General features: G+C 42.9%; 1 protein-coding gene across 5 annotated transcripts; it reads left to right on the top strand.

Moving 5' to 3' along the window:
• The first annotated feature begins 290 nt into the window (after positions 1-290).
• Positions 291-13,794, top strand: LOC144719621 (cathepsin L-like). Of its 5 annotated transcripts, none has more exons than XM_078595715.1 (9): positions 291-401; positions 2,375-2,470; positions 2,881-3,023; positions 3,948-4,090; positions 6,957-7,148; positions 8,009-8,200; positions 9,905-10,073; positions 10,737-10,839; positions 12,891-13,794. In XM_078595715.1, the coding sequence occupies exons 3-9, from the start codon at positions 2,933-2,935 to the stop codon at positions 12,988-12,990; spliced, it is 990 nt and encodes a 329-aa protein (XP_078451841.1). In that variant the 5' UTR covers positions 291-401; positions 2,375-2,470; positions 2,881-2,932; the 3' UTR covers positions 12,991-13,794. The 5 variants fall into 5 exon arrangements, with proteins under 5 accessions (XP_078451841.1, XP_078451838.1, XP_078451842.1 ...); XM_078595712.1 differs by having other exon boundaries at positions 2,375-2,480; XM_078595714.1 differs by lacking the exon at positions 291-401 and adding an exon at positions 410-545 and having other exon boundaries at positions 2,375-2,480.
• Positions 13,795-19,163: the final 5,369 nt, after the last annotated feature.

Raw genomic sequence — 19,163 nt, 5'->3', positions numbered from 1 at the left:
ACTCACCTCTCTTCCGTCTCTTTTTCCTAGCAACAACAACAAAAACAACCTTTCCTAATCAAACATCAGCGTTACACTCTCGACTGTGACAACCATGGCAGTGCTGTCTGTTGCTGGCCGCTTCACGTTTTGTACCTGTGCTCAGCACCTGTGTGTGGGGGGGGGGGTGTTGTTTATTCCATTTGAATTGAACGGCTGCGACGACTTAGGGGGGCGAGCGGAGATCGTTGCCGCACTTCGCGCCGGGGGGTCGTCGCCGCCACGTGGCCCGCCCCACGTGGCCCGCCGCGCGGGGATTTCCAAGTTTCCTCCTCCGGCCGCTCCCTCGTCCACTCGGTAACTCGGTCCGTCGCAGCACGAGCGAGCGTCTTCTGAGACATCCCCCCCCCCGTCTTCCCCAGGTGAGTTCTGCCGAGTTCTGTTGAAGTCAAGCGGTCCAGGTTTTTGCTGGCCACTAAAGCGGTCATTTTTCCATCAAAGTGTCGTTTTGTGTGCAACTTGAAGACGCCGGTCTCGTACCGTCTGGCATTTGCGCCTGAGGCTGGGTGAGTGTCGAAAGCGGTCCAGAGTGTGGGGCTTGTGTTAGGGCCAAGGGCGTCGGCAAGTAAAATAACGAGGCATGTTTTTTTTAATTCGGTGTAAAAAAAAAGTTTTTTAAGAGCCGCAATGCACCGTGGTGAATATGAGACGGCCCATTAATGATTAACGTCACTAAGCAGTCCTTAAGGGTTGCCGACCCCCTGTGTTAGACAAATGCAGTTTAAAGTATTCACTCTCCGAGGAGGCCGTGTGGCTGATGGGATGTGTAAAAACAATATTTTATGTGGAGGAACAGATATGGGAAGGAGGCGAGTAGTGTGCGTCATGTCGTCGGTTTACCCGTGGTATCCACAAATACGCTGATGAATATTCCGTGTTCACTCGCGACGGGGGATCGCAGCCTCGCACACAAAAACAAATGTCTTAAGTGAAGTTTCACTTCGCAAACCAAGTTGCAAGAGCCACACGAGTGTTTAGAACTCCGAGCGGTGGAAGTTGCACGCTGTTAAGGGCAGGGGACAGTCTCTCCGTAGGACAACCACGCATTTATCACTCTTTGGTTCTTTCGGTAAAGTCACGTAGATAGAAAATAATCAAATTAAAATAAAAAAGTTATAAACATTTTTATTTTCTATCTACGTGACTTTAACGAAAGAACCAAATAATATGAATTCCTGCAGTCACGGAAGTTTTAAGTCAAAAGGACAACCACGGTTGACTTTCCCACACAGTTGTGCGGTCATGTCCCGGTTTACGTCTCCCCCTTTTACGTCGTTTCGCAAATACGTCGTCACCTTATTATTTTCCGCCACCTGACGTGCGTCGCCTCAACCCCATCTGTCCATTCTTGTTACTGCAAGATCCCACCGTGTCCACCCAGTGCTCGCTGAGTCGTCATGGCTTCTGGTTGCCGAACGAATACATTATACGGTCTCACTCATGACACACAAAGTGCTTGCCACAAATGATGATCTCGTCAGGGAGCATAAATCATCACGCAATCTCTGGTCATCCTCGCAGCGGCTTTTGGCTAACCAGAGATTAAGTGAAAAGTTATTTCACTTGTGAATGCTGAAGTTTCTTTGTTGTTAGCCTTGTAAAAATAATTTATATTTTCTTTAACTTGGGTTTCCTTTAGAAAATTTTACTGGGGGCCTCACAGTACCTGTAGCCCAGGGACTACAGGTACTGTGAGGGGATAACGCTCTCTCGTACAGATAGGACAGGATATTGGCCTACATTTGTCGTACTGCCTTTTCATGACAATTATATATTTTTTATTTTACCAGGTAAGGCCCACAGAGCTATGTAGCTCTTTTTCAGAAGCGACTTGGCCACAAATAATAGCTCAACGAAGTGGCTTATCACGTGCAAATTTACGGCAGCCAAATGCTCTAAACACGTGTTTCTAAATGTGGACGGAAAAGCCGTAAGACCCAGAAAAAAATTCCATGCAACCATAGGGAGAACACGCAAACTCCAAATATACAAGCGTCAGTGTCTGGATTGAACCCATTACCTCCTGTATACCATGCGAGGTAGTTAACATATCGCCAACAATGGCGTCCTAAGCCAGAGGGTATGGCACCTCGATGCCCTTGGAAAGGGAGTTTGGCAAGAAAATTGACATCCACAAACCCTTACCTCCACCAGTCCTGGCATGTGCCTTCAAACTCACGTTTGTTTTTTTCCAATAAAACTCTTATTATTTAATACAGTATAGGGTGATGTTTCTGTGTGTAATCCCAAATTCAGTGATTTTCAGATCATTTGTAAGCATTGGGAAGTCTTGGCCAATGGAAATTACGTTGAATGATGTTTTTTTATATTTGAGCAAACCGGAGAACCCAGAGGAAACCCATACAGAACAAGGAGAGAACATATTCTGAAAGGCACCCTGATCAAGAATCAAACCCAGGGCTCCCTTGCTGTAAGGCACAGTGAGTGTTACCACCATGCCACCCCACGCCGCCAATTGTTGTCACTGGGTTGATTGTCTCGTGTGGGCCTGTCGGCTACAATAATTCATAATCGAGGTTTTTGGATTAGATCTCGTGAATATAAATGTGTTGTTAAACCCGCCACCACCCGACACAGCCGATTAATAAGGTTTGTCACATAAACAAAGCATGCCAAATAGTTAATAGTTCAGCACAGCAGTGTGTTGTAGAGTAAATCCATAACAGCTACAATTCCAGTCCGACTGCATAGGATACAATCAGTCAATATCAGTTCTGGGGAAACAGGCTAGAGCGTTCCTGGGCCTCGCCAGCATAACTTGGAAAATTGCAGTGGGGCAAACGCTCAATGCGAGGTACTGTGTGTTGCTTGTGATTTCAGTGTGACGAGTTTATCTTGACTTCTGGAAGTTGTCAAGGTGAAGCCTGCCACGATGCAACTGCTGCTGTTCGCCACGCTGCTCACCCTGACGCAGGCCCTGAGCGTACAGCAGCTCCAGTGGGACACCTGGAAGAGCACGTACGGTACGAACGTTCATAACACATCGTCACCACGGGACATGTCTAAATAAATTGACGCTCTTACTATTGTGGTGCTTTGCACGTAAATTTATGAAGAATAATGTACAGCCCATTGTCAATCCGCTGCTGGATGTAGGCCTCACCCCTTGTCAATCATGGGGGTTGTATAAGTTAGGGTTTATTTTTCACTTGTAATAACTCTTGTTGTTTGTGCCTTTTGTTTTGGTGACATTTATGTATTCATAAATTTTGGATTTTGGTAGGTCGTGGGGTTTTCATTAACCGAGTAGTGGCTGTGTGTGGGATTTGGTCCTCATGTACAGCGTTGTGGGATGCTATTTACATGAACGATGCTTTATAAAATGAAAATATTATTAGTTATGGTTTGTGGAAGGGGTTAGGTTTAGGGTAGAGAGATTATGGTTCAGGGTTATATGTTGGAATTTTTGGTGAGGGGCCATCGCTTGAAGGGTTATGATTTAGGGTTGGGATTAGCTTTAAGTTGGGGGGCAATCATACAGAATACAATTTATATTTATATAGCAACATCTGTAAGCAACAGAAACTCCAAATGCTTCACAGGAAACACTCATAGGTATTTGCATGTGAACACAAATAGATCTTAAGTTTTGGCCCATATCTGTGGGGATAGTAGTCTTGGCCTTCTCCAATATTCCTCTTTTCAGCATTCAGCAACTCCGGATGTTACAATTACAAAGCTTTATTTTTGCAAATTACTTCATTTGGATTACACACGCAGCAGCAGCAGCAATCATCGCCCCCTACTGGCAGTGGGCTAATACCCGCTTGCGGGCCAGGTACCGAGTTAGCTTGTGCCACAACAAGCACCAGCTGCCAATGTGTATAGGAGGGCATAGTTTCAATAACAAATCGCTTTCGCTATTATTATGATTGTTATGTTGCTAGGCAAGCACTACGGGAGTGAGCAGGAGGATGCCCACCGCCGCGACGTGTTTGAGCACAACCTGAAGCGCGTACTGCAACACAACCTACTGGCCGACGAGGGCAACGTCTCATTCCGTCTTGGCATCAACAAGTATTCCGACCTGGTACATACATAGCATAAATGTATCGTTAATCGAAAATGTATCGTTAATAGAAACAATGGGACCTCATGGGAGGTGGATCATTAATCGAAATCTCGTTAATCGATGGCATCGTAGTCCAAAGGACCACTGTACAGTGGTACTCCGGAGAATCGAACTTAATTAGTTCCAGAAGGCCATTCGAATACCGAATTAATTTTCCCCATAAGAATTAATGTAAATTACATGAATTGGTTCCAGACACAAGAAATATCTCATTATAAACCATTTTTACACGAAGTTTACAGTAATTACATTCAGAAAATCATTTAAAAAAACAAGAAACGCAATAAATAAATGGAATAAATGAATAAATACATGGAATAAATGAACATTGAACTTTACTTTACCTGTAGTAAGGAGAGTTGATGGCTTGAGTGGAAAGTGGTGAGGAGGAGGAGGTGGTGGTGTTATTGTTTGGAAGGGGAGTCCCCTTTGTCTGGGCAAGTGTCATGCACGCTGGCCATGCGCGTCTCAGCCGTTCAGGTTCTTTCAAGTCGCGATTGCCCGTTCGACCTCCGAATTTCGTTCGGTTTCCGGGGCAATATTTTTTCCGGAAATATCGTTCGAACACCGATTTGTTCGAGTTCTGGTGCGTTCGATCTCCGAGGTTCTATTGTATATATAAAAGTGGAGGTTGGAAGTATGTGGGCCTGTAATCTCAGCTCTGCCTCCAGTCTCTGGAGTCCAGTATTGAAAACTGGAAACCTGTCAATCCTCACTCTTAGTATCCCCTCTATCTCTCTGGTTCTCTATTTAGGTGCTCTAAAAGAAGGACGAAACGTCGTGTATTTTTTTCGACTTTACATCCACAGTGGTTTTGACGAATGTGAGTTTTTTTGTTAATCTGTAAAGGTATGAGCGAACAAAATGCATAACTGCACGGACGGTGGAACAGTGGAAACGCTCGAACCTCATAGCAAGAAAGGCCTGGGTTCAATTCCCAACTCGGGTGCCTCTCTGTGGGGAAGTTTTTACGTTCTCCCCCTGTTCGCGTGGGTTTTCTCTGGGTTCTCCAGTTTCCTCCTCCTCCCACAGCTAAAACAACATCAACTGTTGAAGGTATTGGCCAAACATCCCAATGCTGATAGATTATCTGCACACAGCACTAACATTACCTTCTGCTGCTAAAAACTCAAAAGGACCAGTGTGGCTTCCCTGTGCAAAGAAGTGCAAATAAATTAAATAGAATAGATTGTACAGATAATGTCTGGTATAAACGTTGCCTATACTTGCCTAATCTAGTCACATTCCTTTCCGAAAGTTACATTGTATCCTTTACATATTAAGCATTTTTATTGCAATTTAACTTTTCACTTAACCTTATTCACATTGTACTGTAGTATTGAATAGTAAAATAAAGTCTACATTTGTTGAATAAAAATGTAAAAAACCCAATATGATGTTCTTGATGTAACCCAGGTCAAAGTTGCAAAAGCGGCGATGCCGTTTCATGCGCCACATTGGGTTCATTTCCTCTCCTAGTTAACTGAAGAAGAAAACAGCGAAAATGTCGATGGTACAGCTGCTGCCTAAAAGCCACAATTAAAGATTCTCCGTAATGGGAAGGGGGCAGTGCCATTTCCTACAGATGGTTTAAACTGAATTCGAAGAGTTTAAGCCATTATTTTTTATCCACGTTAAACATGTCACTTTAATCCATCTGCATTGCAGTTTTTTTCTTTACCATGTGCCACTTCTTTCAGATACGAAATATACATGCTTGGTCTGAAACAGCCGCTGGACACTTTTGTTGCACTTAGTATAAATACAGTTTAGAGGAAAGTACTTCTTCAGAACTGTTGACTTTGACCATATTGATTGCAAATAATAATGTTCGTATAATTATCATGTTTGAGACTACATAATTAGAGCAGAAAAATACAAATCATAATTTGGTCTGGCAAGGCGATATACCCTTACCAAGTCTATTCCCAGCAATATTAGAATATATATGCAAACATTGGACGAGAGAAATGATGACATACACATTGGCCATCTGGAGTCTCATATTTTACAAATATTCGCGTCTCATATGATTTAAAACTAAAACATGTTTAATCTATTTTCAGTCAATTGAAAACCATGTGCAGGAAGTGTTAGTTCCCTTCATATGAGGAAATGGTGATGTCCTCTTTTTGGCACGTGTGTTACTGACTGTACCTTTGCATTAAGCATGCAGAATCTGGCCACACGGCCCAGTAGATGGTAATGACGTCCTTAAAGTGAATGTTATGTAACCAGTAAAGCAGTGGAGAACAGCAAATCAGACTAGGTGTTTTCTGATTGGGCAAGTAGGTGTACGCCCCGCGTGTGGTGGAGTTTAAGGGATGTGAGGATGGGAGGCGTGGAGGGAGCTGGCCGTGAGACATTGCCTTGTTCTGTCAGGGCCTTAAAATAGTCGTGGCAGACAGTATACATAAATATCTGTAACTAGGGGAGACGAGCTGTTCTGGTGCGGCAGAGCCGCAGGTTTTTGTGACCCATACCTCAACAGATAGAGATGAATGAGTTCCCCAGCTACAGTAATACTTCATGGAGACCGAATGAATGTGGGGAGAGTCCAGTTTTGGAATTGTCCGGTATTCAAATAATTAAATATTATATAATGTAATCACGCAGGTTAAATTACTTGTGGGAAAGCCACCAGTCGCTGTTATATGGCTAGATTTGCCCCTGCCATGGGAATGTGTAATTTCCACCACTGGCTCAGGACTGTGAACATGAGAAGAGTACTGTCTCATTGCTCATTTGAGCAGGAAATCGCTTTGACTGTTGACTTATAAATAAATACATTGCAAGTAAGTTTTACATTGTGTCTTTTGTACAGGAACTGCATGAATACCATGAGAAAGTTGTCGGCCGTTTCTGGAATCTGAGAAATGAGACTCGCAGGAGAGGGGCCCCATTCCCACTCCGGAGCATGGACAATCTCCCCGAGCAGGTGGACTGGAGACTCAAGGGCTACGTGACGCCCGTTAAAGAACAAGGGCTTTGTGGCTCCAGTTGGGCCTTTAGTGCGGTACGTTTATATACGATTCTCTCCTCTAGCAGTTCACTGTTAATTGATGACCCAGCACTCACTGAATCCCTTCAGTCACTTGCTCATTGCTCATCAGTGGTCGGTCGTATCCTAATCACTCTTTTATCGCTACTGCCATGTATTTATGTTGAACTTCTTTTGCACCATACGTAGCCAACCATGCTAATCGTAGGTGCGGGGGAAGGACAACAAACTAAACACAAAATGCAATTCCAAAGAAATTAGTTTTCAATCTCCATTGCAAAGTGCATAGCTCCGTTGGCTTCCTAATATCGGAAGGAAGAGCATTCTAGACAGCCCAGGAAGCGCATCTGAAAGCATGCGATGCCGTGACCGTCTTTGTTCGATGGCCACCTTAAATCCGTTGCGGCGGACATGGTCGGATCTTGCAGTACCCATCAAGACACGTGCCAGAGAATTTTGTACACGCTGCAACTTAGTAATGCCAGACGTCCCATAGAGTAGTGAGTTGCAATAATCGAGTCTTATCGATACTATACCATGGTTACTACTGTTCTAGTCAACTTCACTCATTTATTCCTCCCCTAATGTTGAGGACCCAGTCAAACAGACTGACTGTTTCACCTTATTCACACTGTTGTCAACCACCACACTGCAGGTCACAACACTTCTCTTGCAGCTTCTTCCCTCGCACTTACAATGAGGGACACCAATGTGAATGAGGCGTATTGCCTCATATTGTGCACCTTCGATTCATCGATTGTGGAATGTTTTATTCCACCGAAATCTTGAGCTCTGTAATGCACAATTGGGAACCTATAATGTGCGTGTCTTTGTGCGTCACTCTCCTCACCTCTTCCACCCTTGGACCTCTGCAGACAGGCTCTCTGGAAGGACAACACTTTGCCGCAACGGGGAATCTTACATCGTTAAGCGAGCAACAACTGGTGGACTGCACCAAGAGCTACTACAACAACGGTTGCAATGGTGGACGATCAGAACGTGCCCTCCAGTACATAATTGACAATAATGGCATTGACTCAGAGTTGTCGTATCCATATGAGCACGCGGTAAGCTTTACTTGTCAATCCACCAGTCAACTGTGGGTGTTTTTATTTTTTTATATTTGCTATTTTACCCAGGAAAGCCTCACTAATTTTTTTCAGGAGAGTCCTACCAGATGTTATGCTGTAGGGAATGATTTTCCTACGTGTAAGCTCCACGTCAAGTTGAAGAACAACTCTCACAGCCGAATTTAGTAATTAGATATGATGCTTTGTGTGAAATTTCATCGATCATTATCAGGACATTATCGAGGAAGGTAGAGTAACAATCCAGGGAAGTTACCGGTCAGCTGAAACAATCACAATTGGTGTGTTAAATGCTTATTCGTGACAATTGAATTAATGTGGCTGTTGGGTGGTGGAGGATCTTAATCAAATGAAGCACCTGTTATTACCCAATATTTAGTATTGAATCGTAATATTATGTATGTTGAACTTATTTTGTGCCGCACATAGCAAACTGCTAATTGAAGGTGCAGGGGAAGGACAAAAATCTAACCACACAAAGCAGTTCTAAAGAAATGAGTTTTCAATCAAGATTTGAAAGTGCATAACTCCAGTGGCTTCCTAATATCGTCAGGAAGAGCATTCCAGACAGCCCCAGAAGCGCATCTGAAAACGTGCGATGCAGTGACAATCTTTGTTGATTGGTTTAGCAGTACCCATCACAAGACGTGCCAAAGAATGTTGTACTTGCTGCAGCTTAGTAATGTTACGTCCCGTCTGTAGAGTAGCGAGTTGCAATAATTGAGCCTTATCGATACTACACTACACCCCACCGTGTTGGCTATGTCACGACTAAATACTGGTTGAATGTGTCGTAGAGCTCTGATATGAAAATTGCAGGACCTGACAATATTTTGCACGTGGTGATCAAACAACATTCTGGTTATAGATTTGAAGCTTTCGTGACTGCAAGGATTCATACTCTTAAGTTTTTTTTTCGGTAAAGTATATATATACAAGGTCGGGTCTCTTGGAATTTCTCTTTACTTGATACAGCAATCATGCTGTGACGGTTCCACCTGAAGACAGAAGCTTGTGTTGCCTCCGAAACGTCGTGATTTTTTATTTTACTTTTATTAATTTTATTTTTTTACCTACGTGACTTTACCGAAAAAACCTAAGAGTATAACATATTCTGGTCAAGCATGACACCGAGGCTCTTTGGATGAATGGAAAACTGTATCCTGAAGTCTGCGACCACCACACCTGATCCTCCCATAAATGTTTTCACCTGAGCGCGAGTGCCAACCAGCAGAACCTCCAAATTTCCTAGATTAAGCGACATCTTGTTTCGTGCAAACCACAGGTGCACCACTTGCGTGCTATCTTCGAGGTTCCAGAAGCTCTCCGTATCTAACTTTAACTTCACTGCAGTGTACAATTTTGTATCATTTGATGGAACTTGATGACATCGGCGATCAGAGAGATGTCTATTTCCTGCGAAAACCTACGTGTCAATTAAATTTTTTTGTTTCAAAACTGGTGTAGATCAACAAAAGACTGACACAACCTGGTTAAGTCACAACGACACCAGAAATATAGTCTGCTATATATCCTCACGAGGATAAATTAACTAGGCTTTGATTAATTACGCCTCAAGCTGAGATGTGAAACATTTGAAGAGTGGGCATTTTGAATATGAAGGGGTAGGAAAATCTACAGATGGACTGCTGTAACAAGAAACCACTCTTTATTCTCCTCCAGGATGGAAAGTGTCGATTCAAGCCTGCGAATGTCGCCACCAAGTGCAGTAGCTACCAATTTGTGGAGCCGTCCAGTAACGAAGAGGTCTTGCGCCAAGCCGTGGCATCTGTGGGACCAATTGCAATCGCAATGAATGCTGACCTGGACACCTTTAAGCACTACAAATCAGGTTTGCAATCATTGTAATGATAATTCCAATATATTAGTGAATTTGGTTATTTGCACCATTCCGATAGCACAAGGCTTTCATGAAGGAAGGCACCATGTTTCACAGACAGTGCAGTATTTTTACAGTAGAGGGCCATCTGCCTATGTGTAATCCTAAATAAGTCATTGCCATGTAATTTTCAAATTTGGACCATGATGCTTCTGCACACAATGGCCTACTCTTGCCAATTACGTCACGCGAGCTTTAACATCTACTGCGAAGCAAACGGCACGCACTGTGATTACTATAATTTTGCGAAGCTTCTCCACGGACATTTTCGTGCCTGACCCTGCCATGTTAATTTTAGATGTTATTTTGAACAATAGCGAAATATACAGGGCCCATCCTAACAGTTGTTTTAATGAGACTGAACACTTGTGATTTAAAGCAAAACTCTGGACACTTTCAGAGAAGCGGGACCAATTTTTGGAACAAAATTAGCAGACCTATTTACGAAATGTTTACAGGAAATTAATTATTTGAGTGATTAAATTACGCTTCAATCATTCGTGTATTCACAATGGTGATAAAATTGAGTTGAACAATTACAGACCTATTTGCCGCTTTTCACATGTTTATGATATTTTTGCACCAATCTGCCACCACTGAATCTGTCCTGTGTAGGGCTATTTAACGAACCATCCTGCGACAAGACCCCAAACCACGCCATGTTGGTGGTTGGATACGGCACCCTGAGTGGCAATGACTTCTGGATCGTCAAGAACAGGTTGTAAAAGTTATCTTCCCATGGAAGTTATATTTTAACATTATTTTATAATACTAAACTTTACATTGATCAACATTTCCCATTTATCATATCTTTAGTAGAATTCTGTAACCAAAAATATATTTGTTAGAAGTAAAACAAATATTTGCATGAGAATAGGTTTTTCCCCTTTTATCTAGCAACAAAAAAACACCTTTTACAAGGAATCATGTCTGCATTTACCACAATACTTGTGGTCAGAATGCAAACAAAACATTCTATGAGAATATATGCATTGCCTTTTAAACTGATTGGTCCACACCAGAGACAGCTTTCCTTTGAACCTCGTCTCAAACGGTGTTAGACCAGATATTATCAGAGTATGTTTTTGTTTGCATTCTGACCACATATATTGTGGTTAATGCAGACATGATTCCTTATAAAAGGTGTTTTTTTGTTGGCAGATAAAAAGGGGAAACACCTATTCTCATATGTTGGTACTGGCAAAGGAGGTCCCATAAACATTTGCATGTATGTTTATATCGAATGGGGCATATATAGTTCATGTCAACTTTTTGTTAAGTTTTTAAAATTGTGTTTTAGGAACACCACAGGTGTAAAATACAACCTCCAATTACAAGCCATTCAATCTTTATTTTGTCAAAACAGGGACCACATCCTAATGTGTTTGTAATGACTGAAATTAACAAGCATTCACTTCATGCCAATGTGCAGACAAATGGTGATTTAAAAGTAGGCCAAGGTCTCCTGTTGGTGGAAAGAGCCCTCCACAGTGATCGATTGGGAGGCAGGGTTTTTAAGTGATTGGAGGAAAATGTTTTAACGGGAAAAGGCGGGAAACAGGGTGGGACCCAGAGGCAATGGTTGGGAACCGTTAGAGGAGAAGGGCAGGGATTGGCTGAGTTGAAGAAAGGGGGCACGAGAAGGATAAAAGGAGAGAGCACGAGGGGAGGGGACGTTCGAGGGAAGGGACGAGCTTCAAGACTGATCACGATGCCCGGACCTGGTGTTTTATTGTATCTTAAGAAAAGAGGCTCCTAGTAGTCAGTCGTCCAAGTAATTTCATCTATTGTGCATTTCAATTACTGTTAACTTGATTGAGCCTCATGAAACATAGAACCTAATGAGAATGCACTGCATGCGTTTTGTTATTTCCCTGCATATGTGTGTGACGTTTGACAGCTGAGATCTCGCTCGAAATCAGTCAAGTAGTATATTTTCAACAGCCGCATAATGCTGTGTGGAAGCTACCTGCTCGATCACTCAATATGAACCAGTGGGTCTTCTAGGCCCTAGTTATGCACTTGCTTCCCGTTGCTTGTGGAATGTGGATCCCTCGAAAGGATTATATGCACCAGTTTCAAAGATTTAGGCTAGTATGTCTACGATCCATCCTAGGTTTAACCAGACTGGATTGTGTAAGCTCACAGATCCTTGAAAGATCTGGATACAGTGCCATCAGTGACTTCCTCTGGCAAGCCAGGCTGCGTTGGCTGGGTCATGTAGCCCACGTGTCAAGCCACCACATGTCCAAGTAGATTCTGTTTGGCCGGATATATGAGACTAAATGGGCGCTGCATGGGCTAGAGAAGAGATGGACTTATGTCATATAGAAGGATGTGGAGCTCATTGGACTCGCCAATGACTAGTACCAACAGTATCAAGGTCGGCCACTGGCGGTTCGTGAAGGGTGCTACTGGGGAATTGGAGGCAGTCACCCTCCAGCAACAATCGAGGGCAGATGAGTGACGCTCACGACAATAAGCAAAGCAACGTGTGGCTAAAATGCTAAAAGTTGGCAGAGTAGGGAGCACAAATTGTGCATCTGCCAGCCATCTCAGTCAGTCAACCCATGGAATCTGGGTCTGTTTCGTGTCCTGCCAGTGGTCCTTCGACACTTCACATGGCGGAAAAATACACCTGGAAAGGCGCAAGCGCTGTAGTAACATCACTACCACTTCGTGGCGAATGGCAGTTGTGTGTGACCATGTGGGTTGGTGTATTTTTTAACATCTGTATGCACATGTGTGCATGTCTTTTTCTTTTAACAGCTGGGGGGAAGACTGGGGAGAGAAAGGCTACATATACATGATTAGAAACAAGGATAACCAGTGTGGAATCGCTTCTGTCGGTATCTACCCAATCATTTAAAACTCCACTGGCATTGGTGAAGGATTGGTAAAGATTACTAAGACAATGTCTGCGCTCTGTGCGTTCTATTGCCCCTGAAATCCTACGTAATTGTAATTACATACCAAACACAAATTAATGTGTTTATTTCTATCTGATCTATATTTGATTAACCACATTTGTCAGAGGTTGAATTATGATTGCTGCATTCAACACTACACTTGTGCCTTTGCAGTCACCCCTGCTTTGCTTGACTGTGTAACTGGAGATGTAAATGGTTTCTATTGTTTTAATGCATAGAAAGGAATCTTTGATTTTCTTCACTGTATAATTATGTTTTACCTGAAGCACGATATTCACTGAATATATACAAATGTAATAGATACTATAGGAGAGTTGTCACTGGAACTAATGCTATTTTGCTTGCTATCGGCATATCATTTATGATATTTACAGTTACATTTAACTTAAAACGATTCTTTCATTTTCAGCATGTAACAATCACCCAGACTTCTGACCAGTGACACCTTGTAAAAATTTTAATTTTAAACCACAACGGTTAATTTTCACCAACAGTAATTAATTATCCCAAAACTTTTACCCTTAGCTGGCAGGATTTATTTCTTTGGATTATATATATCCACTACATTGACAATGGTGTTCAAACATCTTCCATCATTGATAAATCTTGAGGACAAAAATGCAACATAACCAACGTTCTGGGAAACATTTGACCATGTGAAATCATTAACCAATATAAAAACTCGAATGAATGTATAAATGACATGTTGTGACTTTCTCAATAAAGTGAAAATTTCGACACAACTGGTCAATGTGTTTCTGTCAGAGGCATGAATATATACGAAGTGCTACCAAAACAATTGCAGAACCTGAATGGTGATGGGGGACATCTAGCATAACTGCAAGCAATTAAAAACATCCAGTAAAATTACGTTTAATTTGCATTTACACGTAATTAACACACTCAGTAACTGAATAACGAAATTAGAATAAAATATTTTTAGAAAATAAAATGTTTAAAGAACACTACAGTACGATGTAATCCGAATTACCATCACTATAAATCATAATTGGATGGCTGAAGAGATTGAGGGGCTTGAAAAAAGTTGATTTATAAAATGAATGTATAAAAACATGAGTGTATTACTAGCAGTGCCCTTGGGGTAACTGAAGCGTCGAAGGGGATGGGTTCTCTCCCACGTGGTCTGGCTTTTTATATTTACGAAGTAGATGAAATGCGCTTTTAATTCTTTTAAATATATTTAACATACATGAATAGTGTCCAACATATCAATGATGAACGCTAAAGTTCATAGTGAAAAGCAACATGCCAATGTTGAACATACGCACATTCACTATGGCAGGATTTGTTTCTCTGTTCGATTCTTTACATGTTTTATTTTGAACATACATCAACCTTTTTAATATGTTAAATCACTTATTGATTCCTCAATTATCAACGTTACTTAACTGTTTAAATATATCATCAAGTATTGCATGTTAAATAAAAATTCTAGATTTTTTTTTAACATTTGGTAAACATTAAAATAATGTTTAACCAATGCCAGTTTAAAGTAATGTATATGTTTCACTTGACGATATCAAATTAATTTTTGATTGTTGGCAATCTGGTAATTTATGTTTGAATATTGAGGACAATCAAGAGGTATAAAATATGTCCAGTTATAATACCGGCAGTCCTCGACATAAGATGGGTTACGTTCCTAGGCCAGTCGTAAGTTGATTTGTTCGTATCTCAGAACTCAATAGTTGATTGTATAGTTCATATGATCAGCGCTATAAAATGCATTACGGTTCAACAAAAAAGGGAAGCAACGTATACACGTGTATACAAGGCGGTAACACTCAAAGTTGGGTACATTGATGCACTACTATCACCTGGCCGAACAAGTCAATTGATAATTAATTTATATCTTTAGAATGAAACATAAGGTTCTGCATCAGCTTTTAAGACGTATAAAGAGAAAAGAAAGGGACTGATTGCTCAAAACATTTTTTTATTGCCAACTTAAATCAAACATTGCAATTCTCGAAATATTCACATCCGCCTAATATCACAAACCCATTATATATTTTTCTTAAAAGTTGACATTGTCAGCATGAGAAAACATGCATTTATACAAATGTTTCGTCAAACATGAGCGCTCCTTAATTGTGATGTCAAATATGTATGTAATGGCAACCAAATTGTAATGCTGGACTTCCAATTGAGACTAAACAGTCCCTCCAGAAAAACGCGATTATGCGATCGCAAGATTCCACGCAAAATCAGCCAAAGTCCGCATATTTATGCGGGGGGCGCGTTTTTTCAAATTCGCCGCATAAATTGCAGATTTCTGCGCGCAAAATATGCATGATTTCATAATCCCCGCATTTTCGTTGCAAAAAGTCACATATATCTTAGCAGAAAGTTGAAAAATGTTGCGTTTACTTCACACAAGCGCAGCCATTTCCCCTGTTGCCATGGGAACGTTATGAAGTGACGTCACTCATTACGCGACATCATTGAAAAGCTGCAAACACCGCGATGCCAATGAAACCATGATGAAGAGTTTATGCAACTTTACAGTTGTAAGATTGCACTTTTTTGTTAGTAGTATGTAAATTTACATTACTGTAAGACTGTACTGTTACTGTATTGCTTACGTTACTGTGCACTGAAAACACTTATTTTAACAGAAGATGTCTGTTTTGTATAGCTACCTCTGTAAAACAGGAAGCACACATTTTATTTTTTAATATTTTATTTATTCATTTTTACAGAAGTTGTAGCATATTCATTTTGTAAAGCTACAGAACTTGTTCGACTCAATGTTTTGTAAGTTTGAGCCATCTGTTTGTTAAGGTCTGAAATAAAACAAGATGAGAACTTAAATATTCCCAGCACTTTCTGTGATGTAGTATGCTTGCTTATCATAGGAAGTAATAAGAAATGACTCTTTACATTAAAGTAGTAGCCTAGTGAATAGGGTGTTGGGGGAATCACTTTTTTTTCTCTTTTTCATCAAACCGCATTTTTGCAAGTTCCCGCAATTTTTGCAAGTTCCCGCAATTTTTGCAAGTTCCCGCAATTTAATCGCATAAAATTGCATCAATATCCCGCATATTCCATCGCATTTTTTAAGAAAACGTGCCGCATAATCAACGATTTTTTCCCGCAACAATCACCAAAAAACTCCGCGTTTTTCTGGAGGGACTGACTAAAACGTACTTGTAAACATTCATGCTCAGACTTAGGCAAATCCTTCAGTGATATATCTGTAATAAAAGACTCCGTCAGGCACTGCTGGTCTCCGCTTGTCTTTTATTCAAGCTCTTCCTCCGCACCCCGCTGGTCTCCTCCGCGGACCAGCGTCGTCTCGCGCGCGCCCCCGCACGCGCTTCCTCCTCAGCTCCTGGGGGGTGGGCTGGTAGGAATAATACTAATACCGGTGCAGGGATATCGACCGGGTATAGAGGAGTTAAAAAGAAAATGATTTGTGCATGGGGGGTGAGCGATGACGTCCACACCCCCCTCCCCACTGACTCGCGCGCCCACAGAGCAAGGATTGCAACAGGCGATGTCATTGGCTGCGCCGGATGCGACGGCCATCTTGTTTAGTTCATTTAGTTCACGGATCGCAGGGGGAGCGGGCGGCCATCTTGTCGGACAGACGGACGGCCTCGCGAAGCCTGTCGCAGTAGGCCTCGCGAAGCCTCCTGCACTAGGCCTCGCGAAGCCTCCTGAAGTAGGCCTCGCGAAGCCTTCTCTGCAGCAGGCCTCGCGATGCCTTCTCTGCAGTAGGCCTCGCGAAGGCTGCCGCACTAGGCCTTGCGAAGCCGCGCTTTTCGTTCACAAATAAGGCGATTAAATGTATCTCGTCTCTGTGTTAATAAGCCTGCCGCACTAGGCCTCGCGAAGCCTGCCGCACTAGGCCTCGCGCCATGCTTTTCGTGCACAAATAAGGCGATTAAATGTATCTCGTCTCTGTGTTAATAAATGTTTCTTGTCTCTGTGTTAAAAAAATGTGCTGCGTTTCAGTAAAGTAATTTTTTAAAAAAACGTGCTGAGTTTCAGTAAAGCAATTTTGAAGAGAAGTTAATAGTTTCGCCGTGAGGCGCCGGAAGCGACGGCCATCTTGTTTAGTTCACAGATCGCAGGGGGAGCGGGCGGCCATCTTGTCGGACAGACGGACACATCAATCTATTGGTGGTCTGGTCCACTTCGTTCCTACCAGCATCTCCTCTCACGGGCCGCGCACGCTCCTCTCGCGTGCCCCGCACGCTCCTCCGTCAGCTCCTTCTCGCGCGCGCCCCGCATGCGCTCTCCCGTTAGTTGCTCCGCTCCTCCCCGCTCCGCACACCACTGGCCGACGGTGTGCCGAAGCCCCATCAGCTACGTGGCTGATGGCGCGGCGGCCACCCAACGTGGTACCGCTTATTCACTCCATCAACTGGCCCCGATCTCTTCTGGGCTCCCCTCTATATTCTCTCTCCCACGTGACCCCGACTCCACCCTTCCGGATCGTCAGATCCGGCCTTCCCATACTGCGTTGCAGACTCGAACGGAGCTTTCCGAAGATCCCCGTGGATCTCACACTCGACCTCCTTGAGCCAACACCATTCACTGAGATGTGCCTCTTCTAGCAGGACAGGAACGAGGTATGCGAATGTCCGTCCTAGGCTGCTCCACTCGTCTGCATCGCCTTAAGAATGCGCAGTCTCCTCCCACCAACTCCACGACATAATGGACCGGATTAACGTCGCTCAGGGTACCTTGGAAATCATTCATGAATTCATGATCATTAATTTAAATAATAAATGCACGCATCGCTTTACACTTTTCAAAGTGAAACGAATCATTCGGGTGCTAATGCTTCTGCTGCTTTGGCAGCAGTGCACAAGCGCAATTGAAAACAAATCAACAACTTGAGGCTTCTTCATCAATACGCTGTGTTTGCGGCCTGCTACAATGGACTTCAGAACAACGAGTAGATGAGTCTGACTCGTTCACAACAAAATCAAGCACTTGGCATTAGAAAATAAGCAGAGTGCTCGAAATTGCTGTAAACGTGAACAGAAAAGATTTATCGACTTGGTGGCACAACATTTCCATTGAGTGAGTGAGCACGATCCACCGATGTTTGCGTTGCAGGCTCGAACGGAGCTTTCCGAAGGTCCCCGTGGATCTCACACTCGACCTCCTTGAGCCAACACCATTCACTGAGATGTGCCTCTTCTAGCAGGACAGGAACGAGGTATGCGAATGTCCGTCCTAGGCTGCTCCACTCGTCTGCATCGCCTTAAGAATGCGCAGTCTCCTCCCACCAACTCCACGACATAATGGGCCAGATTAACGTCGCTCAGGGTACCTTGGAAATCATTCATGAATTCATGATCATTTATTTAAATAATAAATGCACGCATCGCTTTACACTTTTCAAAGTTCAACGAATCATTCGGGTGCTAATTCTTCTGCTGCTTTGGCAGCGGTGCACAAGCGCAATTGAAAACAAATCAACAACTTGAGGCTTCTTCATCAATACGCTGTGTTTGCGGCCTGCTACAATGGACTTCAGAACAACGAGTAGATTAGTCTGACTCTCGTTCACAACAAAATCAAGCACTTGGCATTAGCAAATAAGCAGAGTGCTCGAAATTGCTGTAAACGTGAACAGAAAAGATTTATCGACTTGGTGGCACAACATTTCCATTGAGTGAGTGAGCACGAACCACCGATGTTTGCGTTGCAGGCTCGAACGGAGCTTTCTGAAGGTCCCCGTGGATCTCACACTCGACCTCCTTGAGCCAACACCATTCACTGAGATGTGCCTCTTCTAGCAGGACAGGAACGAGGTATGCGAATGTCCGTCCTAGGCTGCTCCACTCGTCTGCATCGCCTTAAGAATGCGCAGTCTCCTCCCACCAACTCCACGACATAATGGGCCGGATTAACGTCGCTCAGGGTACCTTGGAAATCATTCATGAATTCATGATCATTAATTTAAATAATAAATGCACGCATCGCTTTACACTTTTCAAAGTGCAACGAATCATTCGGGTGCTAATGCTTCTGCTGCTTTGGCAGCGGTGCACAAGCGCAATTGAAAACAACTCAACAACTTGAGGCTTCTTCATCAATACGCTGTGTTTGCGGCCTGCTACAATGGACT

The sequence above is a fragment of the Lampetra planeri genome, chromosome 6 (genome assembly GCF_965212315.1).
Source record: "Lampetra planeri chromosome 6, kcLamPlan1.2.h2, whole genome shotgun sequence".
Taxonomy (NCBI): domain Eukaryota; kingdom Metazoa; phylum Chordata; class Hyperoartia; order Petromyzontiformes; family Petromyzontidae; genus Lampetra; species Lampetra planeri.
Note: the sequence above shows the minus strand (reverse complement) of the source record. Positions and strands in the feature narration are given on the sequence as shown.